The sequence below is a fragment of the Enhydra lutris genome, unplaced genomic scaffold (genome assembly GCF_002288905.1).
Source record: "Enhydra lutris kenyoni isolate GAN:26980312 unplaced genomic scaffold, ASM228890v2 scaffoldscaffold73, whole genome shotgun sequence".
Classification (NCBI taxonomy): Eukaryota; Metazoa; Chordata; class Mammalia; order Carnivora; family Mustelidae; genus Enhydra; species Enhydra lutris.
Window position 1 is genome coordinate 6724248 of NW_019154157.1, and position 21663 is coordinate 6745910.

At 50.1% G+C, this 21663-nt stretch overlaps 1 protein-coding gene across 1 annotated transcript in view; it reads right to left on the minus strand.

Moving 5' to 3' along the window:
* The window catches only part of LOC111160061 (myosin XVIIIB), a 232652-nt gene that overhangs the window by 172602 nt on the left and 38387 nt on the right, over positions 1–21663 (minus strand). The window contains 5 exon segments of the mRNA XM_022522870.1: positions 2003–2150; positions 4196–4276; positions 7886–8078; positions 9915–10005; positions 13163–13336. Of these exon segments, the coding sequence (XP_022378578.1) occupies positions 2003–2150; positions 4196–4276; positions 7886–8078; positions 9915–10005; positions 13163–13336 (687 nt within the window).

Consider the following 21663-nt stretch of genomic DNA (forward strand, 5'->3'; position numbering starts at 1 on the left):
TTGGGGTATAGGCTTTTGCCATTACCTGCCCAACGAACCACGGCAAAGAGAGCCGTCACGCGTCTTCTGCCAAATATTCTCCCAGTTTCCCGTACACTACTCCAGGTGGACGTTTGCCCCAAATATTCCATCGAAATGGTACTCATCTTGGTTGTCAGTGACCTCCATGCGGCCAAATCATTGGCCACTTCTCAGCCATGCCTCACCCTCCCTCTGCCTATGGCTTCCTTCCTAACCCACCCCCTCTGTATTTGTGCACAGCCGAACACCAAAGGATTACCCCGGCCACCCCTCCTCGGTTGCCTTTCCTGGTCACTGGCCTCATCCCTGGGCCTTGACATTGGAATGTCCCAGAGCTGACCGCTGGGCCCTTGTCTCTGCCAACCTGGATTCCCTCCATGATCTCAACCAGAACTGTGGTCCTCAACCTTTTTACGGATTTCTTCATTTTATCTTCCATCTCCTCTGCTAGAATGTCCACCCCAGGGAGGCAGAGATATCTGTCTTGTTCGGGATGGATCTCCTGGCCCAGGACAGTGGCTGCCATGTGTGAGGGGCTCTGGAAACACTGCTGAATGAGTCACATGGTTGTGGGGGTGGAAGATCTCAGAGCCCATCTGCCTTCCAGAGAAGCCTCCGGGCATCTGGGTGGAGTTGGGGAGGCGGGGTCATAAGAGATTCTGTTGCAAACAGAGATTGCTTTGTATCTGCCTGCTGACTCCCTCTGGGGGATCTCAGACCTCTCTACAAGCATCTCTCTGGAGCTCAGGGTCCTCACCCGGGGGGGGGTAAGAACACCAGCCACCAGACCCGTGACAGGATTCAATGAAACAGCATACATGAAGCTCTGAGCCCAGAGCCAAGTGTGGAGAACGGACAGCTTTCTTCCAACCCCTGAAGTGCCGGGGAAAACAGTCTTCATCACCATCAACAGCCCTGTGCTCATCGATCGGCGCTCATGACACTCCACGGCCAATAACAAAGCTGATAATCTCTCCCCCAATCACTATCACAGAAATCCTGGTGAAAGGGAGGCAGGGGTGACCCCCCTCCATCTTCTTCATGTAAGCACTCCCCCTGGGGCTATTCAAGGTTTGCTTAGAGTTGCCCTCGGTGACGCATGGATAGCCAGACTTGAACTTGGAGCTGAATGAAGCCAAATTCCAAAGTCAGAGTCCAGGACCTCTGACCTCGTGGTTCCATCTGGATGTCTCCATCTCTCCTCTCAATGCTCCCTCCCCAGTTCAGCCCAAGGCCAGTTGCCCTGGGTTCATACCCTCAGAGTCTGCTCAGCTCCTCTCTCACCTCCCAGACTGCCTTCCATACTGCTGCCTGCAGGAACTTTCGAAACATGAATCTGACCTTACTTCCTGCCACATAGAGTCCTTCATGGCTTCTCAGAGCTCTAGGGTTGAGGCTAATGTTTTTTTTCGTGTGGCCCACAAGCGGGGCCTCCAGTGGTCTGAGCCTAGGCAACATCTCTGACTTTACTGTCCTGCACAGTGTCTCCTCTTCTCTGGCACATTTGTCTGCACGCCTCTCCCCCAGACCCCCTGGCTTCTGCAGGAATTTGGTCTGTCTGACGCGCCATCAAGCACCAGGGTCTGTCATCTTGGGGTCAAACCCAGGCTCCTCTGTTAGCTTGTCCACGCTCTCCCTACATCCTCCCCCGGCTGGCTTGCCACTGCGTAGCACAGTGCCCGGCACACAGTAGCCAGTCAACACATTTGCTGACCACACTGATCACTGATCGATGATTGATTGGTAAATAATTGATTATTGATTAATTAAGTGACTGATAAATTTCATTCACTGATAAATGAATGAAAGCACATACAGGCATGTGCACAGACATCTGTGCACTCAGAACAAGCCCCCCCCCCCCCTATCCCCCGCATACAAACCTTGTCAGAATTTTCTCTGCAGCAGACAAGAACAGATTCCAACTCCCAGGCTGGATGCAGCACCCTTTTCCCTGAGTCCTTAAGCCTGACTCCCTTACCTTCGGCCCCAGCACCTTTCTTCTCAAAGGCCGCACAGAGACGCTCCAGCACCACGCTGTCACTGGAGCCCTCCACCCGGACCTCCTCGTCCAAGAGCCAGAAAAGGCCCCTGGCGTCCTCAGCACCTCCAACGGCTGGTAAGCGGACCTGGTGGAAAATCCAAGATCACTGGGGAGCCCTGATCCCCGACGGAGGCCAGAGTCCTGGGCTTCTCTTCCCACCTCTGGGAGTCAGGGCCTCTGAGACCCCCAGCATCACGACCCAGACACACCAGCCCAGAGCCAAGCTCTCAATGCACCCCGCCCCCCAGGATTCCCAGTGAGGAAACCTCAAAACTGTTACAACCCCTCAGTTTCAGGAGGTCTGAATCCGGCCTCTGTCCTCATTTCCTGTGTGACCTTGGGGAACTTACTGCTCCACTCAGAGCCTCATTTCTTTTTATGTAAAATGGAGACTGACAATACCTTCCTCAGAGAGCTGTAGTGGGGAATTAACAAGGGAAAGCACTCTGTAAATTACACATTCTACATACACAAAGGCGGCTCTGTATTTGTGCACAGCCGAACACCAAAGGATTAATTCCATCCACATCACTTCTGAGAAGTCTGCATTTTTTTAACTAAAATCTTAAGGGGAAGGGGAGGGCCGAAAGAATGTTCTAGAGGAGAAGGTGAACTTGGTTCAGTAGCACGGAATTCAAAATCTAGCCATGAGCTTCAGAAGCCATCTAGGTAACTCTGAAGTTTTGTTCCTGGGAACCAGAGAGACCTAGAGAAGCAAAGAAGCTCGTTCGAGGGCCCCCAGTGAGTTGGCGTCACCCAAAACAGTACCAAGTGGTTATGGAGGAAATGTGCGTGAGACACGGAGCGACCAGCTGTCCCTTGGTGACTGGGACTCAGCAACTTCCCAGGATATGAGGATTTCAGTGCTAGAGACAGCAAAGTCCCTTGGCAAGCCGGGACAGTTGGGCACCCTGATTGGGAAATACTGCCCCCCCCCCAAGAGGCCCAGAGAGGACATATCCTGGGTCACATGGAGAGGCACAGGGGCAGAACGGGGACCGGATCCCAGATATCCTGAGCCTTCACCTTGCCTTTCTTTATGGGGTTGAAATTCACAGCCAGTCTGTCCTCAGAAGGTGGCTGTTCCCAGCCACCGTCCACGTATCCAGGGGACCCCAAGGTCCCTCCCTCCTCACATTGTCCAGGTTGTCCCTTCTGGCCTGCCTCTTCCAGGTCAGGAAGCATGACACGGAGGGGGAGCCAGTCCAGAGGGTGCCAACGGGAAGCATAAACAGACAGTGACCAGACAGGGCTCACGGACAAGGCAGCTTTGCAGGGACAGGTGCAGGTCACTAGGAGCCAAGAGAGGGCTTGGAAGAGAAGGCCAGGGGCAGCCAACAGGAGACAAAGAAGGAGAAAAGTGGCAGCCTGGGCTATCACGTGGCAGGAGAAACACATGACCTATAGGCCAAGCACCTGGCAGGGTGCTCTGTGCTCCAGATCTCCTAAACCTTCACAACCATCCCAGGTCATGCTATCATTCCCACTTTAGAGACGGGAAAAAAACTGAGAACCAGAGAGGCAAAGGGATGCACTCAGGATCACTGACATTGGACCCGAACTTGGCAAGTCAGGGAAATGGTTCAGGGCCATTCTGAGAGATGGCAGAGCAGAGGTGCAGGTCTGGGGTCGGCCCAGAGGGTTCTTGGGATGGAGAAAGTAAAGGCTTGGGTATGCCCCCACACACACAGCCCATAAATGCACGGACCCCTCATCACTCCCCCATTCTCCATCCCCCCGTAGCCCCTATTCTCCCAGTCTCTGCAGACACAGCATCTGCGGCTGAACATCTGGCCTTCCCAGGCAAGTGGCCACCGGGCACTGGCCCCGAGCCCCCTCAGCGCACCATGAGCTGCCAGGCACGTGCCAGCTGAGCCCATCTCAGACACCAGGCAGAGAGGTGGTTCTCAACCTGAGGGGGTTTGGAGAGTAGTTGCCCCAGGCCACATCCTCGGGCCAGGCTGGGAGTGGATCGCCAGCTTCAGGGTCTCTCCCAATCCCTAGGTGATTCTAGGGGAAGATAGCACCGACAACTTGCGGCTTAAGGACTCAAGTCATCTGGATTTCAATTCAAAGCCTTGCGGCATCTAAGAGCCCGAGTGGACCTCGGCATGCTGGACCCTGCCTTACCTGGGAAGGGTTCTGGTCCACCACAGCCACTGTGGTCCCCGGGGAAGGCTCCGGGAGGTCAAAGGGCACAGGAATGCCTTCCTGGAAAGTCACAGAAGTTCCATGTTAGTTCCTTCCGTGAGCTGAAGAGGGTGGAAAACTTCCGGAGGAGAAAAGAGAAGTAAGGACTTTCACCTCCCCTTAAGTTTTATAATTATTATCATTATTATCATTATTATTACCATCATCATTTTAAAAATATTCTTTTAAGTAAGCTCTACCTCCATCATGAGTCTTGACCCTGAGATCAAGAGTCACATGCTCCACTGAACAATGGCAGTAAAACATCTGCGACATAAAATCTACCTTTTCCTGCGTCATATAGTTAGTGGCATTAAGTTCACTCAAATGTTGTGCACCTGTCACCACGTCCCCACCTCCAGCACTTCTCTATCTTGCAAAACCGAAATGCTGTCCCCATTAACCACTGATTCCAGTTCTCCCTCCTCCCCCTCCAGCCCCTGGCTACCGCCGTACCACTTTCTGTCTCTATGAAGTTGACTGCACTTAAGTGTCTCGTGTGAGCGGAGTCCCATAGGACTCGTCCTTTTGTGACTGGCTTATTGCACTCCTTACAATGTTCTCGAGGCTCATCCATGTTGCAAAATAGATGAGAATTTCCTTCCTCTTTATGGTTGAACAGTAGCCCATTGCATGGACAGATCAAACCTGTTTACACACACGCCCCCCCGCCGCCCCAACGTGGACACTAGGGTCACTCCTACTCTTTGGCTATTGGTAAAGCTGCCCTGAGGCTAGGTGTATGGATTATCTTTTCAAGACCCGGTCGTCAACTCTCCGGGGGTAGATACCCAGAGGCAGATTTGCTGGATCACAGGGTAATTCAATTTTTTTTTTTTTTTCAGACAAACAGCATACTGTTTTTCACTGTGGCTGCACAGTTTCGTATTCCCACCAGCCAGGCACACGGGGTCCAATTTCCCCACATCCTTCCCAATGTTTGCTGCTTTCTGGTTTGGTTTGGTTTGGTTTGGTTTTTTATCATTACCATTCTACCGGGTATGAAGGGCTATCTTGATGTTTTGATGCACAGTTCCCTACATTTCAGGTGATTATTGCCCATGTGTCTATCTTTTGAAGAAAAAAATCTATTCAGAACTTTTGCCTTTTTTGCAATCAGGCTGTTTGTTAGCTAGTTTGTTTGTTTTAAAGATTTTGCTTATTTATTTGATAGACAGAGATCACAAGTAGGCAGAGAGGCAGGCAGAGAGAGAGGGGGAAGCAGGCTCCCTGCTGAGCAGAGAGCCCGATGCGGGGCTCAGACTCAGGACCCTGATACCATGACCTGAGCCAAAGGCAGAGGCTTAACCCACTGAGCTACCCAGGCGCCCCTAGTTTGCTTGTTTTATCTTCACCCCTCAGCCTTTGCTTGAGAAGAGAGGTTATAGACCAACATTCCAATAAATTCCTGACATCGCTCATTCTGCCGGCCCATCAGCAATCGCGGTGAGAGCTTTATCAGGAGCTCATCATTCAGTCCAAACTTTGCTTTTATTTGCTGAGTTACTAATGAGCATGGGGCTGATAACTGGGTGCTGAAGGGAATGAGCACACACTATGGTTAATGACAGTCGCCATTCAGAAGTCAGCATGCGGATGTCAGTCACGGCATCGTTTGAGATGGTGTAATGGTGGAGCGTAATGAGAGCGGACGTAACCAGTGAAATGTGCGATTACTAAAAGTTGCCAATGGAATGAGAACACAGCAATAGCCCGCTGCTGTGAGGAAAAGAGACAACAACAAACCCGTGTGTAGGGACGGATCAGAAATCTGCAGAGAAGATGATATATGGACAATTAAGTGGTATAAAGTACAGACAGCAGGAAGAGGGCTTTCCTGTGGGTGTTGGGGTTAAAGGAGGTTATGTTTGCTGCTTACGGATATTTCTATGTACTTCCCAGTTTTTAATAAAGAATATGTATTGCCTTGATCACCAGAAATAAGCGAAACAGAAGCGCCTGGGTGGCTCTGTCGGTTAAGTGTCTGAGTCTTGGTTTCAGCTCAGGTCATGATCTCAGGGTCCTGAGATTGAGCCTCACGTCATGCTCTGTATTGGGTTTGGTGCCTGCTTAAGAGTCTCTCTCTCTCTCCCTCTGGCCCCTCTCACCTCTCTTTGTCTCTAAAAACCACAACAACCCCCCCCCCCCAAAATCCTCTCCCCTTCTGTTTATCTCAATTTCTCCCATCAAGAACTGAAACCTACTTCCCCACCCATTGGCTCAGGGCTCAGCCCTGGACTTGCCATGACCCACTGAATACAGAAGGGACATTGTCAGTTACAAGACTAGGACTCAATGGACCCCGCACATCTCTGCTCGTCCCTTGGAGCCCTGCCCAGCGCCATGAGAACAGCTTGGGCTAGTCTGCTAGAGGATAGGACAGTCCTGGTGCACAGATGAGTCATCCCAGCCAAAGCCTGCTCAGATCCGCTCATAGCCAGCTGACTCCCAGACACAGGAGAGAGCTGGCCAGCACCATCAGAACCACCTACCGCCCTACATCTGCCCAGAGACGCAAGAACTCACTCAGCCAAGACCAGAGAACTGCCCAGGAAACCCGAAGTAAGCAATAACAAATGATAATATCTAAAGCCACTATGTTTTGGGGTACTTCATTATCTAGCATTATTGTGGCAATTGATAGATGATACAGGAATATTGCTATTCCTATTTTACATGGGATGGAACCAAAGATCAGAGAGAGTGAGTGACTTTCCTGAGGCCACACAGCCAATAAGTGGCAGAGTTAAGGTCAGATCCCAGGACTCATCATTGGCATCACTTGTTTGAGTTTCCTCCATGTTGATGTTTCTTGCTGTGTAAGCTCCAACCAAAAAAATTTTAAAATGACCATAATTTCAATACCCATTACCCTCTTGATAACCAAGATGGCCATTTCCAACGTCTTGCTATTAGCACTTGCTGGAGTCAGAGGTGCCCCCTTCGGAAAGAGAGGAGGGGGTGGATAGGATGGGGCCGTCCTGGGTGCCAGCAGAGTTCCACTTTTCCCCCGGTTGGGGCGGGGTGTGTGCGTGAGTACATTCATTTGGATAAATTTATTGGGCTGTATACTACTGGGGTGTGCATTTTCTGGGCAAATGTAACATTCTCATTTAAACTTTTTCAAACAGGAAGAGAAGGCTGGCAGGAACGTGTCTGCATGTGTTCTCTGGTTCACGCTCCTAGCGTCCCGAGGGTAGATCCGAGGAAGGAAGTGCATCTAGGGCATTGTTAAGTGTTGCCACTCTAGGATCCAAAGGCTGGGCAAACCCTCCCATCCAGAATTTTCACCCACACCCAGAGCACAAAGGGTTTTCCATGGGGAAGCTGTGAGCCACAAGGTGTGGTGGGGGGGTGCATGTAGCTTGGACAAAGTAGACGAGGAAGAACAGGTCACCTCAACAGGGGGACAGCTGGGGGAACAAGGCTTGGGGAGCCCCAAGTTCCCTGGTGTCCATGGACTGTAGGGAGCCGTGTGTGGAGACAGGGGAGTAGCAGAGGCCCGCAGAGCTGGGGGCCAAACAGTTCACTGGGGGGGGGGGGAACGCGATGAAGCCAAGGGTGACTGAAGGACCAGACTGTTCCCCACACCCTGGCCAGCCGCACGCCCTCCATGGAGCCCAGTCCTACCTGCCGGTAGCGCTCCAGCGTGGACACGAAGGTCCGCTGGTAGAAAAGCAGCTGCAGGCGCTCGTGAGCGTAATTGCGGCAAAGCTCTTCGAAGGTGGCTGCCCGGTCCTTGCACTGGTGCCGTGGGTTCTGGAAGCCCGGAGAGTCCACCACCATGATAGAGGCCATGGAGAGGTGGTGGGAAGAGAAGGACCTGGGGAGAGAGAGGCAAGGCCTCAAGACCATGTGGAATCATAGAGCCCAGCCGGCCCACGCCTCCCACTCCCCCATTGCAGATATGGTGAAACTGAGGCAGCACACTGGGTGGGTGTGGGGAATCCAGCAGATCTGGTGTGAGAATGAGGCTCACCGCTTACGGGCTGTGTGACCTGGGGCAAATTACTTAACCTTTCTGAGCTAAGGTTTTCCCAACTGTTAAATGATGGTTCTTCCAAGCCCTCACTGCCTTGGATCAATCTGATGAATTTGTCGGGGTGGACAGAGGAGGGATTATTGGCATCAACATGCAGGAGTTGAAAGCTGTTGGAGACAGTCACACAAGGGCTCCAACCTTCCCTCTGTGACAGAGCGGCTGTGTACCTTGGGAGAGCTGCCCAACCTCTCTGTGCCTCAGCCAAGAAAAAGTCAATGATGGCCACAACCCAGAAGGATGCTGGGAAGGCTGGAGGTGATGAGACAGGCTCTGAGGGCCAGGTTGGCGGTGGGGTTCATGTTCAGTAAAGGTGGCCTGTTATTATTATTAATCATGATGATTATCACGATCAGCCCTAGGCTCTGCAGGGCGCTTAGCTCTTCTGCACAACCTGCCAAGGTTTTCCTCCTATACCGCAAGGCCAAGATCAGCTGCCACACACGGATGCGTGAAAACTGTCAGTTAATGCTCAGAAAGCCAGACATCTACGAGGTGCTCGTAGGTGGTGGGGGAGTGGGTTCTGTATCAGCGAGAGGCGGTTTAAAGGATGCGAAGCAGCAGCCACCCTCCGGAGGCTGAGGCAGCTTCTTCTGCCAGCAGTACAATTCCCACCCCCAGGACATCTTCCTCTAAGCACGCGCGAACCTCTTCGTTTCTAGATGCTATGTCTGTGGCCTCGGATGGCAATTGCTCTAGCAACGGGAGAGCAAGCGGATTCCGTGTCCCAGAATCACCAGAGAACCCCAGCTGCCCTGCACCAGACCTCAGACCTGCTAGCAGGATGTGGAAAGCCTAAGGATGCCTCCCGCCTTTGGGCAGGAGGGTGGGAAGCCCTCGTGGCATGAGACACCTGACTCCTGCTGCTGCAGCCTGGTGGACACATTTCAGAGACACGTCCTGGCCCACTCCAAAAAAAAAACAAACAAAACACTGGCACCCCACCCTTAGCAGGAAATTTTATTTTTTTTTAAAGATTTTATTTATTTATTTGACAGACAGAGATCACAAGTAGGCAGAGAGGCAGGCGGGGTGGGGGGGCAGGCTCCCTGCTGAGCAGAGAGCCCGATGCGGGGCTCGATCCCAGGACCCTGGGATCATGACCTGAGCTGAAGGCAGCGGCTCAACCGACTGAGTCACCCAGGCACCCCGAGGAAATTTTAAAAAGAAATGGACAAGAGCGGCACAGTGGGTTATTCAGAGAAACATGGAGTCCAGAGCTCTGGCTGCCTTCCAGCCCCACCTCTCTTCACCTCTATTAATTCAGCTGTATAATGGGCTGGCGTGCAGAGTCAATGATACAAGACTGGGGAAACCATGAGCTCCAGCTGTTGTCCTTACTTAGCAGGGGGCCCCCAGACTGTCAGATTTTATTGTTGGTAGTTTGTGATCACTATTAGGAAGAACTGTTTACATGCATTATCCCTTTTAATCCTCGCCATGGCCCTGGGGTACAGAGCTCTTTTACAGGTGCAGAAGGTGAGGTCAGGGCGCTGAACATTTGCCTTTGGGCGGCCAAGGGGGAATTTAAACCCAGCTCCCCAGCTCAAAACCTCACTCTTCTCCAGCCCCTCCAAAACCCCACTGTGCTAAAGTGCTCATTTGTGTATCTGCTGTTACCTGTTGATGAGTGAGACCACGGCCGCAAAGAGCTCTTGGTACAGGCCTGAGGCCATCCCCTCCACACACTCCACGCCTGTCATCTTGAGCCCTGGAGAGGGAGAGGGAAGGGTGAGCATCCATGGTTAGGACCTCTCCTGGGGCCAAGGGCAACACTCTCCAGACATCGCTGGTGGCCTTAGAGAAACCCCCTCCCTCACATACATCCCTCCACTGTTGAAATTACGTACCCACACTCTTAGAACCAAGTTCAAGTGCCTTATCAGGACTGATGGGGTTCTATGTCACCTGGCCCTCCCTCTTCTCCAGCAAGCACTCCTGTTCATCCCTCGGGGAACAGCCCAATGTCACCACTTCAGGGAAGCCCGCCTTGATTACCACCCCATTAATCCAATTCCCAGTCCTACCTTGCTCCTTTCTCTTTAATTAGTTTGTGACTGAGGTATGACCAACCTACCAAAAGCCATACCTACCTATCTATAGGTATTTATACATCGTATAAATCGTACAATACATAGATATCTATACCTATATATAGGTATTTATACATCGTGATGAGCTTGAAGATGTCAACTCTAAGAGTTTCCTCCCTCCTTCTTTCTGCCTATGTGTGTGATAAGAACACTTCACATAAGATCTACCCTCTAAAAAGACTCAACAATGGACAATACAGCATGGTAACCAGTGGCTCTATGCTGCCCAGTAGACCTATTCGTTGGCTGGTCATCTTAGTCGTCTACTTTTTCATCTGCGTTCTAGCGTTCATTCATCCTGCGCAAATGAAACTATGTACCCGTCAATCATTCTCTCCCATTTGGCCCTCCCCTGAGTCCCAGGCAACCACCACTCTATTCTCTGCCTCTCTGAGTGTGATTATTTTAGATCCCACATAGAAATGGGGACATGAAATAGATGATCCAGTCGTACAAAAAGAAAATCCAACCATTCCCTACAGTGTGGATGAACCCAGAGGATGTTACGCTACGTGTAACAGGCCAGACCCAGGACAAAGCCACCTTGCTTTTAAAGCACTCTGAGTTCAGTATATTTTTACTTGTGTGGTTAGTTGTTCATAATGCCCCATGCCCACCCTGCCCCATGCCAGGCTGGGAGCGCCCCGAGGATGGGGATCATCTCTGGGTGTGTTGGCTCCCAGACCCCAGTGCCTGACACATAGTAGGCACTCAGATAATGTTTGGTGTTTCCCCCTTTCTGGAGGGAAGTTTGGCAGTTCTGTGTCAGAAGCTATCAAATATTCGTATGCTTGGACTTTATAATTTCACACTAGGGCTTTTATCCTAATGAAATATTCAGAGAAACAAAGATTTCTGGGTACATATGTTCTCCCAATTGTTGATTAAATTGGATGAAAATCGCCTTTTTTGAAACAACCTGAATATCCAACAATAGCAAATGGGTTAGACAATTTGTCGTCCATACAAAGCAGTGCTTAAAGCCAGGCATGGACGAATATGGAATGAGAGGGAAAAGAGTCTACCTGTCAAGTTAGGAAGAATGAAAACGCTTCGCAAACGATTAATATAGTAATGGTCTCGATTTTGTTTAAACACAAAGGCGGCCTGTTAAAATTAGCCAGCCTTGATGAGGGTGCATGGAACAAAGCAGAACGAGAATGTGGGAGGGGTGGGTCACATCGGAAATCCTGACCCTTAGGTGTCAGCATCGGAAACACGATTTTCACATCTGCACTGTGGCTGGAGACAGCAGTCCTGCTTGTACATTCCAGGCAGCCCGCTGCAGCCCCAAAGCACTTCCCTCCCTTCTGTTAGCTCCACCCCCACCAACCTGGGCAGTTGCTAAGCAACCCACAGCCTCTCAGCATCTCTCCTAAGCCTGCTGGTCCCCTGTCTGCTTCACACCTACCCTTGATACCTTGGCCCGAGAGGTAATTAGTGTTAATGTCTGAATGCGTGTGCACGTATGCTCATGTGTCTGTGCACATCTGTGTGTTTCCTGCGGGGTGTGTGTGTGTGTGTGTGGTGTGTCTGCGCATGTGCATACATGCCTATGAGGTGTGTGTCCATGGGCATGTTGTGTATGTGTGCTATGTGTGTGCTTGTGGGGTGTGTGCGTGTGTTTCAGAGAGGAGGAGGAACCAAGAGTGGACTACAGCTCATACCTGGACCTAGAAGCAAACAAAAGGCTTCCAAGTGACATTAGCCACCAAGCTGAGACCCCTAGAGTGGAGCAGCTCTGAGGAACTAAGGGGCCTCTAAGAGATGAGTCCCACAACCACAGTTCAAAACAGTGCGACCCACTAATTAATACCAGACTCCGAGGTCTCTGGGACAACCACCCAGAGACTCCTGGGCCCCCAAGGGGGTCCCTCTGCCCTCACCTCCTGCAGCCAAAGCATCTGATGGGTGATGGCTACAGATTTGGAACCCAGCAGATCACACTCCTGCAGGTGCCATGCAAGGCCATTCAGCTTTCTCCCACATCAGTTCAAAGCACCCCCATTCCTCCAGCCACCTAGGCTAAAATCCTAGAAGCTGTCCTGATCCCTCTTTTCTCACCTCCTCCCTCAGGCCCATGCTATCCTCTCTATGTATGAAGCAGATTTCGACTGTGTTCCACCCAACCCAGTTCCACTACCATGTCCTTGTGCAAGCACCAGCATCTCACCAGGCGATTTTGTAGGTTCCCATGTGGCCTCCCTTCTCTGAGTCATTCCCCAGGCTTCCCCCTGCCTGAGCCATTCAAGGAATAAGTCAAATCATGGCATTCCCTGCCTGTGTCCCTGCATGGTCTCTCATGGGTCCGAGCATAAAACCACAGTTTGCAGAGTCCTCCCTGAGCATTAAAACCATAGTTTGCATAGTCCCCACATCACCTATCATCTACTGGCCTCATCTACCAGCCTCCCAGGCCGTCTAGCCATCCTGGCTTTATTTCTGTGCCTCAAACTGGAAGGTCAGTCTTCCCCGGACAAGGTAAGGGCTCAACAGATGTAATCGCCAATGGAAAAGCGTTGGGCCCCTTGGTACTGCTCACCACAGGCCACCCTCCCAGGTTTCAGCAGAACCTTCAGAACCCTGGACAGCACCAGTTGGCCATAAGAACCATGCATATAGGAACCAAGTCCACTTCTGCCCACGTGGGCCTCCCCTGCACCTAGAAGGTCCGCATATAACAGGTCCTGATGAGTAAGTGAAAGCATGTTGGAGCTTCCATAGGGCCTGAGCTGGGGGGTACCCAGCCTACCCAGAGAGGCAGCAGCACAGCACCTGAGCTGGTCTCCTCTTCCTCAAGGCTCCGTCGGCTTGGCCCAGATGTCACTTGCTCGATGATCTGTCGCAAGTGGTGCTTGAAGGTGGCCGTGTTCAGTTCCTCGTACTCACAGCCCAGGGCCTCAGCTGCGTGGTTTGCCCACTCAAACCGCATGAACTGCTTCCGGCCCACTGTGGGAGGAACACAGCACAAGTATGGTGGTAAAGTCCTAGGTATGGAGTGGGTGGGCTTCCAAGAGGACCTCAGGGGTCTCACCACCTCCCACCCTCTAGGCTACCCACCCTCAGCAGGGAGCCTCAACACCTGGCCTGAGCCGGGGTCAGGTTTCCCAAGAGACATGCTTATCCTACTTCTTCACAATTTGCATTGTTCACTTTTTCAAAGCAATTAAAATGATCACGAGGACCCTCTAAAGGTGGAATTAGAGAATTGTTAGTAAAAGTATCCACTCCTGTATCCACCTACCTGTCCATTCACCCACCCACTACCCTCTGCTGCCACCTACCTATACTACTGACCCAGCCACACATTCCACCATCTCACCACCCACCCATTTATTCAAAACACACACTTGTTGAGCTCCTACTATGTAACAGGAACTGTGTTAGCCACTGGGAAATCAATGATGAGCAAGACAGACAAGGTGACTGTCCTCCTGGAGTTTACAATCTATTGAGAGAATAAGACAATAAACAAGTAAACAGATAGATGAATAAGATAAATTCAGGTGATAATATTATAAAGTTTTTCCCCTTAAGGAGAAAATAAAACCAAGAGATGAGGTCAAGAGAAGTTGAGAGCATCCCTATGGATCCATGGTTGTCATAGAGGGCTCTGTCTGAGGATGGGATATCTGAACTGGGTTATGAAGGGTGAGAAGGAGTTGACTACCTAAATAACCAGGGAAGAACTTTAGGGGTCAAAAGATGATACCGTGCAAAGGCCCTGAGGCAGAAACAAGCACAGTGTATCCAAGAAAGACCAAGAAGTCCAGGTGGTTGGAATGTAAGGGGGAGATGAGGAGGAATCAAATGAGATTGAAGAAGCAATGGGGAACCACTTTATGAACTATTATAAGGCCATTTAAGATTAACAACAAAGATTATACAACCCGAACAATGCTTACAGCCAAACATTAAATAAAAAACAAATTAGAAAACTGTACTAGAGAATGATGTCAACTCTGTAAACCATTCTAAATTATAAAATAAAATAGTAAGGGAAGCTGGGGTGTCTCAGTCGGTTGAACATCCAACTCCTGATTTCAGCTCAGGTCACGATCTCAGGGTTGTGAGATCAAGTCCCATATCAGGCTCCATGCTGAGTATGGAGGCTGCTTATGATTCTCTCTCTCCCTCTGCTACCCCCACCTTGCTCTCTCTTCTTTCTCTCTTAAATAAAAAAGTAAGTAAATAAAATAGTAAAAAGGAAATATTTCCAAATATTAACAGTCATAGCTGGCTAAAGGGATTTTGTATTTTCTAAATTTTCTTCCAGAGTTGTGTCTTCATTTTGTAATCCAAATAAAAAAAATTAATGGCTGACTAAAACAAATAACAGTGCCATCGTTAAAGAATTTCCTCCCATTGTTTATCTCCCCATAAATGTATTTCCTTCTTTGAAATAAAAATCAGAACTGCCAACAGATTTTTCAATCCATCAGAAAGAGATAAGGGCCAAGTTCTTCAAGATGACCTCTTGAAGAATCAGCCTGGTTTAAGGCAAAACTGGACATCTGGACAAGGACTTTGTGTGGGACTCACTACTCAAGGAAAAGGAGCTCTGGCCCCAGGTCACTGAGGGGCCACAAACAGCCATGCTTATTGACAACTGCCTCAGTGCCAGATACTCAGCTCTGATCATCACAAGAGATGATTCCCATTTCACAGATGATAATACTGAATCTCAGGAAGTAACACAGCTAATAAAAAGTCCTGCCACTTGCAAAAATGATGAAGGAGGTAATGATGGTGGTGAAGAAAGCAGTCACCATTCATTGACCCCGTTTTATTCAACATGTCATCTTTGTGCAGCTCAGGGCTTCTGGTGTCAGAAAGTCTGCATCAGAGTCCCAAGTGCAACCCGTGGAAAAAATCAGTACATGTTAGCTGTGATTACTTATCATCATCATCATCATGAAATCCTCACAAAGGCTATCTTGTCATTTTCATTTTACAGATGAGAAAACTGACTCAGAGACATCACCAGAAATCAGAGGGACGCGAAGTACTAGAACTACTATTTCACCAAAGTCAATCCATCAAATACCTCTTTTAGGAAATCTGCCATATCTTTGTGACCCTAGATCAGACTTTCTTTAAAATGGACTCATTTATCTTTTTCACTCAACTAAATACATCGTGAAAGGGAATTTTATAGTATTATCTTAAATGAGAACCCCTCTGCTGGAGGGAATCACTGAGAGGATGGTTTCAACCCCTCCCATGTGAAACAGACATTCGGCCCCTGTTCCCCTGGGGAGCCATCTTTAAGGTTGGAACCTTAAGGGAGTGAGGTGTTGTTGAGACCATCTGGACTAAATATGTGACTCTGTATAAATTTTAAGATTCGGGGTGGGGGGTGTGGAATTGTACAGGGCGGGCCAGTGGAGGCAAGCCTCGTGTACAAGTGCCCTTGCTAATTTCACATGCTGCCTACCAATCTGGAGTGGTCTACTACTTTCTTTGACCTCCCTTTCCCCTCTGTGAGCTGGAGTCAATTCGCAGACCAACACTATTATCACCTGTCACAAACAGAAAGTAGAAATAAATACAATATGAGCACAAAAGTATCTTTAGATTCTAACTAGATACAATTACCTGGGAGCCAGAGTTCTGGCTCTCTCTTTGTCAAAATGCAAGATTAGTGAGTATTAGAGATTTTAAAGATGTTATCCCTGAATGCGACTTCTTTCTTCCTGTGTTGGGGGTTGCAAGGGAATTAAAATAAGAGATAGTGTTCTAGGTGGGCGATGTCCTGTCGCTCTCCTGACGTATTGACCCTCTTCTGCCACTCTCCAAAATATTCCCCCCCGCACACCACCCGCAGTGACCTTCTGTACCTCTCTGAGCTGGGGAGAAGTCAGGAATGGAATTGGCAATGGCTCTTTGTGAAAAGAGGAGCAGCGAACGGACTCAACCCGACTCCAAATCCTGCCTGACAAGGGGGATATTTTCCCAGTGTGCTCACTGAGGACACCCTGCTGGGGAAATCCAGGAAGCACACAGGGAGCTTTGCCAGGAAAATGTACTTTGTTTCCAGTTCCCTGAAGCCTGGCTGGTTCACAAGATCCAACCCCATGGGTTCTTCTATCTTTGTTCAGACACAGGTGGAATCCAAAACCTCTTCAGTGGGGCCTGAGAAAGGGACAGAAACATGGACACTGGACCAGACAGAACCTGAGTCCCTTTCCTGCCTTCTACCATTCCCAGCTCTAGTCTTTGGGCAAGTTGCACTGCCTTTCTGGGCCTCAGTTTCATCTTCTATAAAATGGAGTCATAAAACCCCAAGCATTTCCTCATTGGTATGCAAGGATGGGGTGACAAGTTTACACTTACATGGAAGATTCCCAACAGAGTGCCTGGCCCTGAGAAGGCAATCAATAACATTCTAGTCCCATCTCTACCTGTGAAACCCAAGCAGGCACCACTCACCCAACAAGGACTGCTTCATTCTGGTAGCCACAGGGACTCCTCCTGCAGATCTGTCTATCTGTGGCTTCGCAAGAGGATTTGGGGGATGGATGACAAACCAGCACACTCCAGATATGGGCCATGTCTCAGGGATTCTGAGCCAACTCTGCGGAATGGTGGACACATATTGGCTCAACACCTCCCACCAACCTACGCCAATGCCAAGGACAAAGCTGTCCTCCGAATGCTGCCGGGGTTGGAGATCCCTGTCCAAGGGATGCGCATGGACACGATGGCTCCCTCTTCTGAGAAGCCATCACTTGATGAACAAGGACAGCCATCAAGCAATGGCACGTGCCATGTGCCAGGCACTGTGTTAAGTGCTTCCTTTGCCTCTTCTTTACTTTCATCAAAAGCCTCTGAGATCATTCGAAGGTGGGGAACAGACCCAGCAAGGTCTAGCTTCTGGTCCAAAGCCGCACAGGGAGTAGTGGCCGAGCGGCGGGATTCCCAGGCTCCTGTGCGGATCTTCAGACCGTGCGGTAGCCGCCTGCTGGTTTGCTCCAACACAGTCTGTATATTCATCCTTCTATCCGGATTAGAGCCGGTGCCAGGAAGTGCTCAATAAACATTTGTCAAGTGGGTGATTAAATGATGGAAGGAAATCAAGAAAGGATATGCACATTTCTCGATGATGGCCAGCCCTGCCTACTTTCCCTCCCCGCTTCTCCATTAAGACTGGGGAGACAGCATCTCTGTTCCCCTCTCCCCATGGCACTTGCCATCGGAACCTTTGAGACAGCCTTTTGTACTGGAAAAAGATCAAATACGAGACCAAACAAAAGTGAGGGAGGCTGAGAGACAGAAATGGAAACAGAGAGCCAGGACGGAGCTGGCTCCGAGGAGCGTGCTCTTTGTGGGGCGGGTTTGTGGATTTCCTCCTGCCTCTAGCCCGCTCCACAGGGGATCACACACCCAATCCAGGTGCTTTCCCGCCATCCACTAGGAGGTAAGGAGCCTGTGCCCAGAAAGATGCCAAAGCTAAATGCAGAGATCATTTCAGGCTGGTGTATTTGGCTGCCCTGGTGGGAACCAGGACCCCGAGGCAGGTAGAACTACAGTCTGGCTTCTGCACACGTCATACAGGGATCTTCTCCCTCTCCTGCAAGCCCTGCACAGGACGTGTGCTGTTGAGCAGTAGGAAATGTTCCCTGGCAGCCCACCCGTTATCCCGCCTCTGTCTCAGCCACCCAGGAAAAAGAAATCAGAATGCACATGTTTGACAGCATCACAAAGGGGGCCTTAATATCACATCAGCCAGCAGCATGCACTGTACACCTAGCCCATGCCAGGCGCTGGGCGGAGCGCTGAACACTGCTGCCTCATTTAATCCTCCCCACCGCCCTGTGAGGTCAACAATTACATCATCCCTTGAATTACGAGAAAACTGAACCTCAGGGTGACCTTCCAAGGCCATGAAGCTGGTGAGAGGCAGGGGCAGGATTTGAATTCCAGTCTCCTGACTCCGCATTCAATATTCTAAGCACAACGCCGTGCAGAGGGGTCTTTTCTCATAATCAATATTGATTTCAAGTCAGAGTCTAGGGCAAAAACTCCAGGACCCTTAAAATCCCCCTTGGGAATCTCACATTGCCCGTAGCATACAGTACTGTAAATTATCTTCACAAGTCCAGCACAACAAGTTTTCCCTCGGGCAGAACAAGGAAATGGGTGGCTTGCCTTTGGGGGCCGTGACTTACAAAAAGAAATGCACCCGTAACCTCCAGCCTCGCATCTGCTTTGCACGCATGGTTGGATTTACATAAATACAACGCATGTATGATTGGAACCACCCACCCCTGAATCTGTTCTCTATTATAAAAAAATTATGTGCAAATGCCAAGTCTGTTCTGATTCTTAGTGACAGATGGTCCATGCATCTCACCATGGCCTGGAGGACACACACCCGAGAGTGTCTGTGCTGAGGGAAAGGACAGTTTTGTGACCTTGGCTGATCGTTCAACTACCTGCCTTGTGAGGTCTGCAGGCTGGGAATTGTTAAGCCTGATTTTATAGGAGAAGCTACTGAGACACAGGAAGGGATACTGCCCTGCCCTAAGTCACACAGCATGTAAGTGGCTGACCTAGAACTTGAGTCCAGGTCTCTGATCCCCGGGTCAGAGGCATGGGGTTGGGGCGGTTCTGGTACCCTACATAGCCCACTTTAGATCTAGCTGGAGCATACACAGGGGCTGTATGTAGGTCAAGTCAAAACGAAACGGGGACAAACTTTAGATGGCAACATGCGGGTTTGTGGGGGAGACCTGCAGCAGACCTGTCACAGCTCTGCCATAGCCCTGGGGCTTATTGTGCTCCCTCCTCACGAGGGCGTTCTCTCCCAATAGCGCTTGCTCATGCAAGCGGAGGCTGGAAGGGCCATGGAATTAAAATCCTCAGCCCTCAATCAGGGACAGCAGGTGCCCTTTGAGCAGGATAACTCTGGGTGTGTGTTCTATGCTGCCCCCCCAGAGGTCTCTGGCAGGACTGAACCACAGTTTGCCCACAGCGGTGGCTAACTTGGTAACATACCCTCCGCGGCAGCCTTCCTTCCCCTCTTCCCCTCCCCCAAGCTTCTCCCAGTACTTCCCAGGATCACCTCCCACAGGAACCGTCTTGGCCTTGAACCCTTGCTTCAGCAGCTGTACCCACGTCAGGTGCTAAGACTCAGAGAGGGTTTGAGAGGCTGATCACACTTAGCAAAGTTTGGTTTCGATTTCCCTTCAATTTTTGAGGCCAAAGGACAGTTCTCTGAAAGGCACCCAAGGCTTGACAGGCTGCTATTTCTTTGTGTCTTTGTCTGTTCCTCTGTAGCCGTTTGCACATCTGGGGAAGGCCTGGCTCCAGCCAGTGTGCCAACGAGGGAAGGGCTGAGTCAGAAACTCTCCATGTGGCAGAGTGGTATGGGACAGAGCAAAGCAGCCATACAGCTGGGGCTCAGTTCCCCAAAGGGGCTCCTCATAGCCATCGTTCCATAGAATGTTCATCCATGTCAGTGGGAAGAGATGAATCCTGTATCATATCAAGTTGGTCTTTGCTGAAACAACTTTCCTAACTGCAGGACTTCTCAGAGCCTTGAAAGCATGTCTGATGAATCTCCAAGAAGGGAACATTCTGTTCAGACCAATTTGGCCTCAGACTGCTTTTAGGAGCATCTTGAAGGTCTAATGTCCCACGAGACCCTAGTTTAGAAAACGCTGGTTTAGGAGGAACCCTGGACCAACAGCCTTTCCCAAGTCACTCACCCAAGGTCACTCTGCTGGTAAGAGGCAGGCTGGGATCTGAATGGAGAGGCTGCACAAAGGAGCAAATGAGACACAGAAAGAAGGAAGGAGGAAAGGAATGCAATGGGACCAATTTCTGAGTTGCTCAAATCCACCTGCAAAGGCAGGTTTTTCCCTTTACATTCAGTACAAAAAAGAGAGAGAGAGAGAAAATAATAACAAGACTGCTTTCCCCCGTGCACCACGAGTTCAATTGCTATCAATTACTGCGGCCTCCTGCATTTATTAATAACCAAGTTATTTCCCCTTCCAACAACTTCCAACAATAGCCGTGCTGTTGCTGAATTACTGAGCATTACGTGACATATTTACAACACTGGTGCATCTGGGTCACATTTCCTCACATAGAGGTTTACAGTTTGGAGGCCCGAGAAGAAGGAGGCCACCTGCAGGGAAGAGATAAGCCTAAAAGTCTAGAGATGCTAGAAGAAAAAACAATAGACACACTGCCTAGGTTTAAATCCCTTCTCTCCCGCCTAAAGCCCTGTGACATTGGGGAGGTCCTGCCACCTCCCAGAGCCTCTGTTTCCTCTTCTGTAAAATGGGAATCTGCTCCCAGAAAGTTTTGGGAAGCCTCAGTGAGGTTACAATTGCAGGTCACTTAGCACAGCGTCTGTTCAATAGCGATCAATCGGCTCCTGTAATGACGATCACGCTCTGAGATTTCTGCTCTTAAAGGGAACAAATGGGTCAGCCAGAGAAACCCCAGGAGCCCATTCAATTCAGGTGGCTGTGGCTTCCCGCCCAGGGGTGCCCAGCAAAGTCCTATTGTTGGGATCATGGAAAGGCAACCCTCTTACAGACTGGAACATCAAAGCCCTTCCCGCTGCTGCTGCTGCTTTTTTTTTTTTTTTTTTTTAAGATTTTCATTTATTTACTTGAGAGAGTGAGAGAGAGCACCTAAGAGCATGAGTAGGGGGAGGGGCAGAGGGAGAGCGAGAAGCAGACTCTCCACTGACCAGAGAGCGAAATGTGGGGCTTGATCCCAGGAACCTAAGATCATGACCTGAGCTTGAAGGCAGATTGTTAACCCACTGAGCCACCTAGGCGCCCCTGCCCTTCCTTCTTCTTATGGCTTCTCTTGAAACTCCTTGCTGCCTCCCCTCTGCCCTCCCACCTGATCCATATATTTGGCTTTGGAGAAAGTTGCCATCTGCCCCAGGACCTTTGCCTGCCTGCCTAATCTGTGCTCCCTTGCAAGGCCTGGCCTATAAGCCATCTATAACCCAACTGGAATCACTCAGAACCCAACTGGAATCACTGTTCACACCCTAGAGGACAATGCACATACCACTCCCAATGATCTGGGGAACATGAGCAGGTGTTTTGGAAAAAGAAGTCTCACCAGACAAATCACCTGGGGCAGCATCAGATTAAACCAAGGGAAATAGGGCTGCATTCTCAAGGGACTTCTCAGAACCTGGAGTATGCCAATGGGTATGGGGAATTTACAAGAGAAGAGGGCATGGGTAGGAGTCTCCTGAGCTAGTATGATCAAGAGGCTGGAGGGAAAAAACAGACATG